The 16292-nt window shown below is 40.6% G+C and overlaps 1 protein-coding gene across 4 annotated transcripts in view; it reads left to right on the top strand.

The window, feature by feature from the left end:
• myo1b (myosin IB) overlaps positions 1 to 16292 on the top strand; it is a 78264-nt gene that overhangs the window by 37077 nt on the left and 24895 nt on the right. For all 4 annotated transcript variants that reach the window (XM_034109433.2, XM_034109432.2, XM_034109431.2 and 1 more), the window contains exons 4-9: positions 2172 to 2266; positions 5766 to 5870; positions 7360 to 7406; positions 9648 to 9711; positions 12680 to 12778; positions 13875 to 13978. In XM_034109433.2, coding sequence (XP_033965324.1) covers positions 2172 to 2266; positions 5766 to 5870; positions 7360 to 7406; positions 9648 to 9711; positions 12680 to 12778; positions 13875 to 13978 — 514 coding nt within the window. The remainder of the gene's footprint in view (positions 1 to 2171; positions 2267 to 5765; positions 5871 to 7359; positions 7407 to 9647; positions 9712 to 12679; positions 12779 to 13874; positions 13979 to 16292) is intronic.

Raw genomic sequence — 16292 nt, 5'->3', positions numbered from 1 at the left:
CCATGCTCCGATTTCCCTTACATTTTCACACCCAGGTATTTAGTGCTGTACAAAAACCCATGCTAGCGTCTGTCAATGTCAGACATTCCTTCCTGCCGTCGTGTTTAGAACTTTTTAGAGCATATGCATATGTGATTAATGCCATTACTCAGACCTGGGACTCTTGGAGTGCCCCTTCCCTCCAGTCGAGGAATTAGACCAAATTAGACACTGGGGAGAGACTATTTCGAAGCATTCCTCCAAAATTACCACAAGCTATATTTACCCTCTACTCAATGTGAATCGTAAGACTTAAGATGTTAATCTTAGCTTGATAGTTAAAAAGGTGGAAGATTACGCCCTTTATGGTTGTAAAGCCAGGAGCATTGACTTTTACTAAGACGTAACACTCCTGTATAGAGGGTAGGGATTTATCGTCTGGCTCGAGGCCTCTTTAGCAGGGCAGATGATGGCTTTATCAGCTTGTAACCATAGAATATTATAAGAAGTGGACATGGTCAACGAGACTTCACCCATTGGTTGGTAGACTAATATTTCAGAGACTTTGATTTGGGGATTTTAAACTTTCATTTCGTCTTTTCTACTCTAAAAGTGAACTCAATCAACTAAAACAAACCTCTTGCTGTGTTGAAGAGGAGTGTAAACTAGCGGTTGAGACTATTCTATTCAATGAAAGGCACATTTACAATAGTATTTCACTGTTTTTGTAGCGGCTTAACCTGTGCAAATGAGACAAATGAATACTGGTTATTCTCAAAGCAATCTGCGCTGTCAAGCATATACAGCTCGGTGCGCTTGTGTTATTTGCACATATTTAAATTAAGTGATTATTGTACAATTGTATTAAAATGGCATCTGAAGCGCATTTCTCTTTGCTTCAAGGATAATTGCACAATTCATGGAGCTATTAGACACCGCACTCCATTCTTTTAGAATTTGCCCCTCAGACCTCGTTTTGGAACGTCAAAGTGACCAACCAACACCCCTCTGATGTTCTGTCCAATTACATTCCCCTTGTCCACTGATGGGCCACCAGTGCAGACAGACTCAAAGCAGTTCTCCTTTACACTGTCAGTAATCGTCATGGAGGTCTTAAATGATACATTCTTCAAACTCAACTTCACTTTAACTCAAACTAACAATTTCTCAAAAAGCACAATCCCACTTATTACCAGACGTGGCTTTGGAAAAAGTTCCAAAGCAATGAATGCCAAAGTACAGGGAGGAACAGGGGGACGAAGAAAGCTAATTTGCAGTCTCGTGTCTTGCTGGAGGAGAAAGTTGGAACTCACTACTCGCAGCACTGTACGTGACTGTTCGCCTGCCAAGTGGGAGCCGTAAAAAAGCAATTGCCTTGGCCTCACCCTTTAGTGTTCCTTCTTTGTGGGTGTATCACATTGAAGTTAAACACTATTGTGCCACACTAGATAAATAATGTTGTCATTGTGATATGGCCCTCACACCATCCACACCCTTCTCTCAAACCATCAGGCATAGTCCGAATTGAGAGAACAAATAGTATATTGTTCGGCAATTCAGTGGGGGGGGCAACTACAATAATCATGCCCACTTTCCCATTGTGTCACTGTCCTGGAATGTTTGACAATAGGCTTCACTTTATAAAAGGCGCTCTACTTTTATCATTCAGTAATCCAACAAGGGTTTGTTTCACTCTGACTAATTGCATAATTCAAACACCTGCCAGAGTTTTTTTTTATCAGATTTGTTTTTTATAGTATTGGGAACAGTTCCAGAAGTTATTACGTGAAAGTTAAAACAATTGACATAAGACGGTTTATATAAGGGGGGGGGAAAGAATGCAACTGTTTTGGTTGAGAAGATAGGTTTAGTACAAAAAAGAACAGGAAATATATCCAATATTCCAACTTTTAAATGCCAAAATCCCAAATGGGAACCAGCCGGGGGAGCTAAATAAAGCCATGTCCTCACAGTCTTGTGGCTGTTCCACAGATGCGACCTAATTTCCAATAAATCCACATGCTATTGATTTAGGATAGACGCCATGCGGCCTGGAACAGGAGTGGATCATTCCCTCTGAACTTCCTTTACCTCATTGTGTCTACACCTCCCCCTAAAAATATCCAGGAAAATACTTGGATAATAAGATTGTAATCTAAAAGCTTATGATGTTGTACCTTTTTGTCTTCCAGCTATGCTTTGGCAGATGAGGCCTATCGCTCACTGAGGGACCAGGACAAGGACCAGTGCATCCTCATTACAGGGGAGAGTGGGGCTGGGAAAACTGGTATGTGGCTAAATAGTAACTCCTTTTATCATAACGTCTGAAAATTCAAGGTCAAAATATGTAATGTTTTTGTCTAAAATCACTATAGGCCTACCTTTTGTTGAGTCCAAAATGTAAGTGTAATCAATGAACCTAGTCGACCTCATAGAGAAGCATCCTCTTTGCTCTTGTTTTCAGCCAAAACGGCCTTTAACATAATTTGATCTTACGTTATCAGAGAAAACTGAGATCATTGTAGAAAGACACATTTTTAAATGGCATCATTTTTGTGTTTTTACTGGTTCTAAACATCGGGATGTTTGCTTTGGAAAAGAGAGACGGAGGTAAATATTTTAGATACCGGGTCAAAACGTCTTGAATGTCTGGTTCATCTTAAGTCATCAGACAAACAAACTGAGCAAAACATCAGTGGCTCGCAGACCCTCCGATACGTCCTAAGTCGGTCGAGCAGCGACGGAGAATACTGATTTTATTTTTACGTTTTATTAAGTGTTTGTTCCTGCTTCTAAATTGGCACTGCTGAACAATGGACAATGAAGGACTCCTAAACAGGAGATGCACACTGAAATAATCAAACAATACATCTCTGCTTTAAGTATTTAAAAATGGCGTATTATGTGTATAATACTTAATATCACTGCCGGCGAGCACCACTGTTCTTCTATACAACGTTATAGCCATTCCTACCTGGGATCTTTCCCTACCTGAAGGCTGGCTTTTGATATAGGTAATGCATCTGCTGCCAGAATTTACATGAAAGCTCTTCTTTTCTGAAAATGTAAGGGACAAAAATGTACCTTTTTATCCTTGCTGATAAATCACAGTAGACTGTAAATGTACCATTAGGCTGTCTTGTATTTTCAGCTCTTCTTGTGTGCAGTGCTTTGTTTTAAGTGTAGTCAACAATTCTTTGTAAAGGCCGCTGTAAGATAAGGGTTGTTATGTATAAAGCCACACTGCTCGTTTTGATAAGATCTACCCTTTTGATTCCCATGTTTTTGAGAACCTCATGTTGAGACGTGACTGTAACTCTGTGATGGCCTGTATTATAGAGTGGGTGGAAAATTATAGAGGTAGACAAATCAAAGTAGAACAGGAGCATACAGTTAAAAGCTCATGTTGGAAAGTGTGTAGGACTACAGGTACTAAATGAAGCCTGCTGATGCTAGAGGCAGCTGCTTTCACGTCACATTTTATAATAATGTGGCCATGTTCTGAGGCAGTTTCACATACCTTGCAGAAACCCAAGAGGAATGGAATTTCCTGGTCTCTGTTAACGGTGTAGTGTCACAGGTAAAAAGCCATTTTCAGTTGGCAGAGCACAAACCGAAGGAAAGCGGCAGTAGTCCACTCATAAAATACCTTCCTGTACAGTTAAATCACAGACACGCATTCATACTTAATATTCTGACCCATTCGATGAATGTGTGTTTTGTTCTCTCCAAAACCATTTACAGTAGTGTAAGAAGGCCTCGACTTTATGATGCTGGAAAAATCAATGTCAGCATGAAACTCACACACTGGATATGCATGTGTGCGACAGAGTTAAGTGTGGGAGTGATTTGTAATAATGTCCATTTGGTTGCAATTAAAACTGGCCATGTGGCTTTAATTAGAGGGTGTGTAAAATAGCCAAAAATATGATATGAACATTAACTACCACCGTGGGAATATTGACTAAAGTCCTTATGGGGGTAAATTTGTTTCAATATTTTATAAAGAAAATCTTAAAATACATAAACAAATTTAAAATCCGTGAAAACTTACATTTACAACGCTCGTTCAGGCCTTTGTTAATCCAGTTTGTATTTGTGGATCGGAAATGCGTTTGTAGATCACAAACTTGTTTGTTTTCACAGATTTTCTTGTTATTTGTGGAATGTATTTGCAGATTTACTTTTATATTTGCAAACACTTTTTTGTGAAGTTACAAATAATTATTTAGCATTTTTGGAAGGTGTTTTACATTTACAGATTACACATTAGCTCCCGAAATATCTATCTGTCGACACAAATAATAAAAAGACAGATCTACCTCCATAAGTCCTGATCATCATACTGCAAAAAGTTCAAACTTGTGATTGTCACAGTTTCCTCTCAATTAGACGTAAAGGAACCAAAACCAAGAAGGTCCCCAGTGTTGATTCATAAATAAACCATTCCATTAAAGTGATGTCTCTTTGTTTATGCATGGGTGTCACCACCCTACTTTTAATTTGAATCCATCACATACTGCACTGATGTCATATCCATTTCCCGTATTGATAATATGACGCACTGTTTTCATGCTGCTGATGCCCGTGAACTATTTGCACATTGATCTCTGGTTGTGGCTCAGATTTTACCGACCCTAATTGTCCCTGTGGCACTTTGGCAGCAAACATCTCAAAGCCACACGACTGTTTTAACAAGAAAACACTGTCAATGACACAGTCCGACAGCCACAAAAACCATTTCAGTAGGGAAATACAAATGAGACAGGAAATGCAACGGTGCAGTTTGACGGATCATGTTTTTGCACCAAGCTTTCATTTGGGGTCTCTCGGGCCTCGAATGGATATAATAAAAAACAACTCAAAGAAGCCGTTCAGCCAAGTCGAGGAGATACATTTGGATTTCAGTAATCTCATCGGCCTCCGAGCTATGTTGCAGAATAAGGCCATCAAAAATGTGCCAACACCATCGATATGGGTCATTGGCTTTCATGTATTGTGCTCCATCTTGCCGTGAGTCGTACAGGAGCACGGAGCTGTGACGAACATTATTATCATATGCAGGCAATAGCGGACAGGAGACATAACATGGTGCTATTGTCTAGTTTATTGTGCTACCTCTTCTTTTGCGAAATGTGTGTGAGCGTGTCTGGAGCTGTTTTTTTCTATGCCAGGCTCATCAGCAGTCTGTACCAGCGTCTACTGTCAGGATCTTTTTTGATCCCTGCTTGGCAACATCATCAGTTGTCGGTCACTGTCATCTCGCCGGGCAGGAGCGATGATCCCGATGCCAACAACCGTCATCCTACAAGGCATGGCACTTGTTTCAGACAGGCAGCACAAGATGCCTTTTGAGCCCATGCCGAGTTATATCATCCAGAAAATTATTATTTTTTGGAACACTCTGAACTCAAAACACATTCTCTGAGTCTTTCAGATCCCCTTTCAGTTGGAACACACCAAGATGAGCAGGGATCATCGGTCGATCCAAATAAATGTTCTGTCCTCTTGTTCCCATTAAAATCATTTGAATGATGATAACCTGATGCAATATTGGTAACATACAAAGTGGGTCTCCATCATTGGGCCTCTTCCTCATCTCTGCACCCCAGAAAAAACTGATGAGCCACACCCTGTCTTGATGGGTGTCAGGGGAGAGGAGGTCAGGGGGATTTTTTACGGGGATGTTTAGATGGGTGGGCACGTCAGTTGCTGTCATGTCTAGTGAAGGATTTGACCTAATATTTATCCGTGTGTGTGTGTGTGTGTGTGTGTGTGTGTTCCAGAGGCCAGTAAGCTGGTGATGTCATACGTGGCAGCGGTGTGTGGGAAGGGCCAGGAGGTGAACAAGGTCAAGGAACAGCTGCTGCAGTCCAATCCCGTGCTGGAGGGTGAGCGAACGCCAATCACACTCATCAAGCTAATCCAGCGGCTAAGTCTGTGCTAACAGCTCAAAAGCTGTCCGATTCCAAAGAGTCGTCAAATTGAATAAGTGAATATTTTTGGGTTAAAAGTACCAAAACATGACATTTTAAGGAATCTTTATTTTTAAGGAAATGTGTCACTATTTTCTGACAGTTTATTGACACACGATTAATCATTAATGACATTATTCATTCGTTTGAGCCCTGTTTTTGTGGTAGATTTGCACCATTCAGTTATCCGTCTCCCACACATGGATGAATTAGTAGTATGATGTTAATGTCTTTGTTTATTAATGTATTTTTGCTTAGTTTTAGAATCTCCAGAAAAATACATTTCATAAGCACAACAATTGTTAATAGTTAACCACCACCAAAAGTCACATAGTAACTGCAGCACATAACTTTTAGATTTCAAACACTGACAAACGCATAAGCATGTAAAATAATGCTGTCAGAGGGAAGTAAGCTGATCAGCAAAATAACTTTTGGAGTCCAATAAAGCACCTATTTTCATGTCCTTTACACACACACACACACACACACACACACACACACACACACACACACACACACACACACACAGACACAGACACAGACACACACACACACACACACACACACACACACACACACACACACACACACACACCACACACACACACACACACACACACACACACACTGTCTCAGCGCTGGCACAGGAACAGCTGTATTATAATTGGGGGCAGTGGACAGGAAATGCCCATGAATGATGAAGCTGTATGCCCGGGCTGAGTCGCTGCAGAAAAGCTGCACATCTGCAAGAGTTTAACCCCCCCCCCCCCTTACCCTCAATCTAATTTGCTGAAAAAGAAGAAGGAGGGGGGGGGGGGGGCACAGTTATCTTGCGTTATGTTCACTCTCTGTGACTCTGTTTTCTTTCAGAACCTTTATTGGTTTCATTCTTAAGACTTAAACACACATCAATCAGGCGTTATCAGCAGTTACGCTAATAGTGCCGTGCAGTATGACACAGTAATGGTATTTCAATGTAGAAATGTGGGAAGCAAATTGAAAGGACTATGGATTGGATAATACTTTTCTAAAAGGTTATCGAAAGCACATATCATGACACATATACACACATGCATTTAACCCTTTACATCCCTGTGTTTGAACGTCACCTTTTGTTATTGTTTGCTTATAAGCACATATTGAAGCACAGCTCTCCTAAGCCTGGAAAGCCCTGGTGATTTGCTTAATCCATACAGAATGATGGGGGCTTCATCAGTACAAATAGCTTCGACATCCAGCCCTTGCATGATTGACAGCACTTGCAGTGAGGCACAATGCGACATTCTGAATGTGTTTGGGTGTGCATGTAAACAAGCTTTGATTTGTTGGGGTTTTATTTGCTATCACTGGAGGGATTAGAATAAATAATTGAAATGTTTCCAACATTGTTCTAATTTTGTAGCCTTCGGAAATGCCAAAACGGTGAGGAACGACAACTCTTCCAGATTTGTAAGTATCTTCTAATAAATGACTAGTGTTGTGTAATGAGATGTTGCTTCCCTTATAAAGCCATATTTGCTAAACATTATGCACAGCTTCCGTTCAGATTGTGCATAATCCGCCACTTTCATCTATGTGTTGCTTCTTCTCTTCAAATCTTTCGCCACAGTGTTTCTAAATTCCTCTCCCTCTATATTCTGATTGATTTACACCGGTATCAGTCTGGCTCTCTTAATTGAACTCAGAATAGGATCTACAATGTTGTTGTAGCTAATTCTTCTCACTTCTACAGCTGGTTGAGCTGGTCCTCATGATTCTGTCTAGACACCGACTTTTTAAGGGCTGTATGGTTTGACTCGGCCTGCAGGGGTTTGCACATATAAACTGGTTTGAAGATGTCAAGGCCGATGTGTCCTGCAGACACACATCCTTGTTAAATGATGCATGTTAGTAAGAGTTTCACAGCTACATTAAACATGCTTTCGTCACGTGTGTGTTCCAATGTGTCTTTACCATATAATGTGAAGGATGGATCTGTACATGACACCCGCCCACGCACTGCTTCCAGTACAGCAGGCCTTGCACACTTGATAAATTGCGGTCACACATGTTTAAATAGCGTTTGTACATTCAGCATACACTGGTTTTAACAACTGTGGTGGAAAGCCACTGCAGACTAACATTGGGGAATCAGTTTTTCCAAACTATATATTTAATTTAAATGTTATATTTTTCTGGATATCGTCTCCTTTTTATAGAGATTTATATACAGTATTTTATTTTTATTTATTCTATATTTGTATTGCACATTCTCCCTTTAACTTGTGTTTATATAAATGATAAATATATTTATTTATTTTATTAAACAAAAGTATTTCCTTTTTAAAAGGGAGTAACTTTCACAAAACCCAATTGCCCCCTGGATTAATAGAGTATTCTTCTTGTATTTAACTAGATTGGCACTTAACAGGTTTCCAGTTTCCTCCAATGACCGGTTGTGGTTTTAAAAAAGGAGAAGCTGAGGTAATCTAATGCTAATCTCTTGTGCAGAGATGGCATCATAACAATGATTCGGTGTATAGACACATCCAGAAAACGAGTAATTCCCAGGCTGTAGCTGTATGAAAGGAGACGGGCGTGTTTTGCTTATTGTTCTTCCCGAGAGGGCATTCTCACACATTTCTGGCTCTCTATTACCAACACAGCTTCGGTTTCCTCCCTTTTGTCATGACATTGAATCAGTACACCTCTATCACACCAATCATTTGTGTTAATTAATCTTACATGGATGTTGATTTAGCTGCAAAAAGCCAGTCAATTTTAGGAAGAAATGCCATGGTGCTGGGAGACTGAAGGGATGTTTTACCTCCATGTTTGTTTTGATGGGAACTGGTTCTACCAGCCAGTAGCAGCTACAGTAGCTACTGCCAATGCTTTTCCAATCCTAATTTTAGATTCCCTTTGACACTATATCAATCATCAACCTGTATTGGCGCACACACACACACATGGCGGTACTTGGGAGTATTATAAAGGATTATGCCCCTGATCTGTTTATATTTAGGTAACCTTGGTAAATATACCTCCTTCACAAGGACCCTCCGACTAGACACCAGCTCATCGGAGCTCCATCAGTTTATCATAAGGCTGTGAATCAAACTGTCATTCTGCTGAGTGCAACAGGCTTATTGAGTTTGGCTCACCAGTATAGCCTGTCTGCTATTAATACACCGGGGGGGAGGAACAAGTCACACACATACAGGACTCTGTGTTCTAACTTCCAAGAATCAGACAGAAAAGGAGAAGAGGGGATGACATGCTTTGTTTTGCTTCTCCAGTAGGAAGATCTTGAGAGGGATTTCCCCGCCACAGAGGCTAGTTATTTCATAGCCGTTTATGATTGGCTGGTGATTTATTCTAACCTGAATGTGGCATGGGATGCAGAAAAATCACTGACCTGAACTGCACTGAGTTTTGGACTTACACTACATCAAATATCATAAAATGTAAAAGTAATACAAGTTTAGTTCTAACAAGAAAAAGCTATTCATGAGGAAAAGTGTTGAATGGCGGGTGATGAAAGGCTGGCGCTTAGCCGGATCGCTGGCTTTAATTTGCAGGAAGTGCAACTGAAGGAGTGTGAATGAGTTGTAAACAAGTGGGAAATGGTTGGATTTGATTTGGAAATCTAAAGCAGCCATAATCTAGCTTTTATGAATTGAGTTCTAACTGTTGCACTCTTATCCACAGGGAAAGTACATGGACATTGAGTTTGACTTCAAAGGAGATCCTCTGGGTGGAGTCATTAGCAACTGTGAGTATTATTGACTTGAAAATGTCCTATAAAGTCAAACATTTTACTAATCCTAATCATATTTGTCTCACATCGTGTCCTTTTCTTGTTGTGTTCTTAACCGACACCAATTTGTGCCCCAACGACAGTTAAACAATAAAATAAGTATCTGCTATTTATCTTTAAAAGCAGTCAAAAAAGGCAGTTTAAAGTAGATTGACCAACTTTCCAAAAGCCTCAGAATGAATTAAAGCTTGATTGATCTCACTCCCAGACCCCCGCCCCCTCTGCCCTTTCCTCTGTTATCTCCCCTCTCTTCACATTGTTGTGTCTGCGCTGACTTTCCCCGCCAGAGGTCACAGCAACAAAGCGAGGAGCTGATAGCCCGAGACAAAATGAACCCTCTGTCTCTCGGTTTTGGTCCAACACAACGGACCGTCTGTGATGAGAGGCCACTGACATGTGACTGCTTCTGGGTTGGCTAGACCGCTGGATGAGGATACTTTTGCTGTATGAATTTAGCTCATTATTTTACCCCAGATATACTTATTTTGAGGCCTCAGTGCTTTCTATAAAAGAAATTGGATAATTTCTTCCTTGAGAAGTGGCTTTAATGATATAGTAGCTGTCTTGTTGCCATAAACTTCGTGCCCAAACCCAAAACATAACCGGATATTGTTTCCACGTTGCTTCTTGAATGTGTGTTTGCTTATCTTGGGGAGACGGGGCATGTTGTGGACAGAGCATGCAATACATTCTCTTTTAAGGATGTTTCCCCGAAATAGGGAAGCCCTGTGGCCTTTACAAAAAAAAGCAATAACAATATGACTGAAGGGTTAGGCTGGACAAACTGAATAATCAGACACAACACGAATGGGAACAAATGTTTAAAGAACATCCACTGTGACGCTGTGCGGCTGTGGCTCAGTGGGTAGAGTGCTGGACTTCGAACCAGGGGGTAGCAAGTTCGAGTCCCACTGCAGTCAGCATGTCGTTGTGTCCCTGGACAAGACACTTCACCCCAAATTGTTCCTGTGGGGATTGTCCACAGTATTCAATGTATGTAAGTCGCTTTGGATAAAAGCGTCTAACAAATGACATGTAATAATAATGTAATGGAAAAAGCGGCTCTCCAGGGGTATTGTGCTTACTCTCTCTGCGCTTTTTAACATATTCTGTATTGCTACTGTCTGCCACTCTGTCAGGGATGTTAAATTATTGATGGGTTGGCTCTTATATAGTCACTTATGTGATTGAGGGCCAGTGGGTGCCACAGATTCTGACCCCCCCCCCCCCCCCCCCCCCCCCCGCTGCCTCTGACAGCCCTGAGGTCGCTGTGTAGGGCTCTTTAAGTGCAGTGTATCTACACAAGCAGTCAAAGTGGCACTTCTCGCCTCTCAGCGCCCACAGACTGCCGAGTCAGTTTCTCTAAAGATTGACAAAGCCAGAAGCATTTTTGAAAGAGGCACTTAATGTGGATCTTTTTTTTTCTGTGAGTTCAGTATAATGTAAACTCTTACAAAAACGTACTGTACTTTACCCTCTCAATGATCATTTGTATATAACTTACTTTTGTTTTTCTTCGAAAGCCTTAAAGAGGCCCTATTATGCTCATTTTTCAGGTTCATGTTTGTATGTTGTGCCTCAACTTTAATATTCAAAAAGCTCTTTATTCTTCTCATACTGCAGCACCTCTTTTCCCCCTCTGTCTGAAACCAGAGCCCAGTCTGCTCTGATTGGCTCTTTTCTCAATTGATCAATCGCTTAGAGATGTCCAACCCCTTAGCCTATCATGTACAATGTGTTGCAGCGCTAGCCAATACAAGCGTGAGGTGTGAGATAATCCCAATGAGATTTATTCTGCTTAAAGGTGGGGTAGGTAAGTTTGAGAAACCGGCTCGAGATACACTTTTTGTTATATTCCATGGAATCCTAAACATCCCGATAGCAATGAATATCTAAAGTGCTTTGACAAAAAATCCATAAAAAAACATCATCTGTGGAAGCCGTGGTACTGTAAAAAGCACGACCAATCATTTTAGCCGGCCCGGCTAAAATAACTGGATGGCCTACCTGCCTGTCAGCCTTCATCTGTGCACAAACTTATCTCGTGCCCTCATTGGTCATGTGCGCGTGTGTGTTGGAGGAGGGGCTCTGTGAGGAAGTAGTAGATTTCTTCCGGCTGTGTATTTTCAAATTATAACGCACTCGAGCTGGATTCTCCAAAATTACCTACCCCACCTTTAAATAAAGGTTAAATTAAACTACATCTTACTATTTGAATCAAAACAGTAGTCAAGGTGGAACTGGTTATGCATTGATACAGTTTTGCTTTTTTGGCCTCCTTTTACTTTTTTTCTCTTTCTTTTGTTTTTGGATTCCCCGTGAAGACATGCGAGAAAAGCTATGTTTTCTTCACAAATGTATTTAGGAAACACGGGGTGAATTACTGATATATAAATACTCCTTTTGGGTTGAAGTGTTCCTTTAGTTCTCCTTAAATAAGACTCTTTCCAACCAGACGAATGAAAAGCCATTATTCAGCCAGTGGCAGTGAAGAGGATCCCATGCAGCCTCGGATGCTGAGCTCCGCTGTTGGTCTTTAATTAGATCATACTCAGCCTAATGCGGTGAGCAGACCATGGCTCCCCTTCTAATCAGGTACTGTTGCACTTGGTCGCTAGCCCAGGAGAAAAAGGGCTGACGTTTGATATCCTTGAGCGGCTCCTTCCTTGTTCCTGTAGCATGTATACACACAGAAATAATTACCAACTCGGGTCACCTTGGTAACTCAAATACATAGTTGTTGGACCAGCAAGCCACTCTAAGCTCAGATTTTGGGCATCTTTCATTCTTAAAGTTGCAGTTCAGCCTCTTATTTACTACTCAAGGACACCTCAGAGAATCACCATAGAAACATTTCCCTGTTGTGAGGAAATGGCTCTTTGCTATGATGTGTCATTGCTTCCTTTTGTTATACTTTTAATAGATCTGCTGGAGAAGTCACGTGTGGTCAAACAGCCGAGGGGAGAGAGGAACTTCCACATCTTTTATCAGCTCTTGTCCGGCGCCTCCGATGACACACTCAGTAAGTTGTAAAACGCATTGGGGAAACATATTTATGAAAAAGTGTGGAAGCGCTCCTCAATCTGCGAAAAATGGCAGTTTGAATGACTGAACAAAGGAAATCTACCTTTATCGGCCAAAACCACAAACTGGAGTTGTCATAAGGTTCGCCTGGAGTATCGTCTCTGCTTACAGGAAGTAATAAATCAAACGTCACAGAAGCCAACAGAGGAAACTACTCTCGCCATTGTTGGGTCTCCTCACACATTGTTTTGATTCTGGAGCCACTTGTATTTGAATGTCCTATGTTTCCTCTTCTAAACTCTCAGCTGGAAACACCAGCATGCAATTCCTTATGTTTAAATCTTACATAAATATTTCCCAGCAGCTGCACGGAACACATGGCCCATGCATTAACGAGCCAATCTTCCTGCCTAACAAACAGTTTCGGAGAACAAAGGGCTAGCAAGGAAACCTGTTCCCTCTATTTGTTTTTCTGCGGACGGAGGGCATTGTTTTTATGTGCGGGACACGGGAGAACAAAATAAGGGTCATTGACTCCCAAGCGTACACACACACACACACACACACACACACACACACACACACACACACACACACACACACACACACACACACACACACACACACACACACACACACACACACACACACACACACACACCACAGAGGCCTGATTCAGCTGTAGTTAATGCAGCCACTAATGAAACCCGACACATACACCCACCAGAGGAATAGATTTCTTCGCAACGAGATAGGGGGGCTTTTAAAAATGCCATTTGATCATCCGAAACAGTTTTCACATCAGTAACTCAAGGACCATACACTGTAGAAAGTGTTTTTGGAGGAAGGGAAAATTGCACCTATTCTAGTGAATGTCTTTGTTTCCCGTCAAGAAGCTCCTTGAATATCTTTTCCACCATCATTACAAGATTGTGTTATTAGGATTTTTTTTTTTTTTTATCAGCTCCCGTCAGCTGTGAATGTGCAGTTGTGTAATTTACATTCAATGTAAATGAGGCTTACATTGCCTTCAGCCAACCAGCTTCAAACAAATGTGAGTTTTAAATGGCAACCACATGTTTTGTGTGTCACAGAGAAGCTGAAGCTGGATCGGGATTTCAGCAAGTACAACTACCTGAGTCTGGACTCTGCCGCCGTCAACGGGCTGGATGATGCGGCCAACTTCAGGACAGTCAGAGTGAGTACGACATTATATGGAAGTGTAATGTATTCAGTTGAGAAAATAAAAAATGTGCCCAGTTTTTCCTGAAGTACGAAGATATTTATCTCAGATTCCTGAGAAATCTTTAACGTCAATATTGTCTGAAGATGCACAAAAATGTATTTATTTGTGTAACCCTCTTGTTATCCTTGGGGTCAATTTGACCCCATTCAATGTTTAACGTATCTAAAAAAATTGTTCACATTTTTTTGCTTAGTATTTCATGACTTTTCCTAATTTAGTGCGGACTAATGGGTAAACATAAAAGGTTGGGGTAATGTTTTATTTAAATGGTTATTTAGGTAGTCAACTAAGGTACCTAAAGCACCAGAGACATACATTTAGGTTAAAATGTGGAATATGATCATTGTCTTGAGTTTTAAACTACTGGGGTCAAATTGACCCCAGAGGATAAAGGGTGTAAAGTAAATCTGAGGATAACAGGAGGGTTAAGCCTTTTTCCTCAAGAAACGGAATGCTTTACACTTTCTGTATAAAAACACACATTTGTCTATTACTAACTACCCTCAATTAGACACAATCCTAACTGATATTTGAAGAATACCACTAAATAACTGTTGGGTACAGGTGGAAATGATCTCATTTATCTAAATCTAAAATACTAAACAATCCTAAATACAGTTTTCCCTATAACCCCAGATATACAAACGCAACACAAACAATGGCCTAAACTTGACGCAAGCGGCGCCATGCTCCGGCAGCATTAAGCACCAACTTTCCCTTGCTACATGCTGAGATAATCTCAATCCTGTACAGAGGGGTAGAGGCGGCCTGATTTTGCTTTATCTCCTGGTCCCTCCCCTGGATTGGGAAAACACTCCACGCAACTCTCCCTCCCACATGTTGCAAAACCAGGTGAACTTTGAACTGAGCTTCTAGTTTCACATTGATCAAACATGGGGAAATTCCACGTGCATCATAACAAAATGCCAACAATGCTTCAACTTGTCAAAGCACATTGGCAGCAGTAGTTATTTAGGGGAAAACCACAGGAGACATGGCAGCTGCTTCCTTTTATTTAAATATGTTTGTGCAAGATATTGTCCGCATGCACAACGCCACCGTTTCTTATCTCTGAGAGTGACACATGGGATGTTGTGTCTATAAGAGACTGCTACTGCTCCCTATTGTCATCAGTCCTGCTCCAGCATGCTCCACTCAGCTGCTGTTTAAGCCTCCTGTTATCCTCAGATGTACACCCTTTATCCTCTGGGGTCCATTTGACCACAATGATCATATTCTATATGGTGCTTTAGGTATCTTAGTTGACTACCTAAATAACCATTTAAATAAAACATTACCCCAACCTTCCCCCCCACAGATCCCTTTATACATCCAGAATTCCTATTATGTGACTATAGAAAAATATATAAATCACCTTAAAATCTCACTGATTGAAATAAAATGTTAAAGTAAGATCTTTTTGATGTTGTTAAAGGACCAATAACTAAAGCAGAGGATAGTTTTTTTTTTTTTAGAATGATTGTAATAGTCACCTCAATATCATCCGACACAATCGAGACAAATATGTGTAAAATATTGAAATTTGTATTTGCTTTATACTACTAAAACCTGTGGTCAAATTGACCCCAAGGAACACCGATGCGTACAAAGTGCGGACAGGACATTTAAAAAAGATCTTTATGTTCATTTTATGTTTACCCATTAGTCCGCACTAAATTAGGAAAAGTCATGAAATACTAAGCAAAGAAAATAGTGTGAACCATTTTTTTAGATACGTTAAACATTGAATTTAATACATTACATTGACCCCAAGAATAACAGGAGGGTTAAGCCTCAGCAGTGTGTTATGTCACAGTATACTTGACTTGTTTCCTTGCATTTCACATCCTGCTTCTCATCACCTCTCACACACAGTTTTCTCAGTATTCCCCATACAGCTGCGTTCCACCACCGGAAACACAAGAGCACATTCCCACTAAACAATGAGTCCATCCACATGGCCCCCACTGTTGAAAGCCAAACATGGCCACTCTTTATTTTTTTCAGTTAAATATTTATTTTAATGTTTAGAAATTTGACCTAACTATGATACTGAGATACACTTCAACAAACGTGAAAAACTATACGGAAGCCCGGTAAATAACAAGTGGCAAATAAAATGTTGATGATTCACTCGTTCAGGTATTTTTCTACTGTGTTTTTGACCTATTAACACAAAGGTAAAAAAGTGTATCCGGTTAAAGAGAAAAGTTTGGATAGGATTTTATCTTTAAATAAACCGTTGTTGTTGTAATACACATTTTGG

Source organism: Pseudochaenichthys georgianus, chromosome 21, assembly GCF_902827115.2.
Source record: "Pseudochaenichthys georgianus chromosome 21, fPseGeo1.2, whole genome shotgun sequence".
NCBI lineage: Eukaryota > Metazoa > Chordata > Actinopteri > Perciformes > Channichthyidae > Pseudochaenichthys > Pseudochaenichthys georgianus.
Note: the sequence above shows the minus strand (reverse complement) of the source record. Positions and strands in the feature narration are given on the sequence as shown.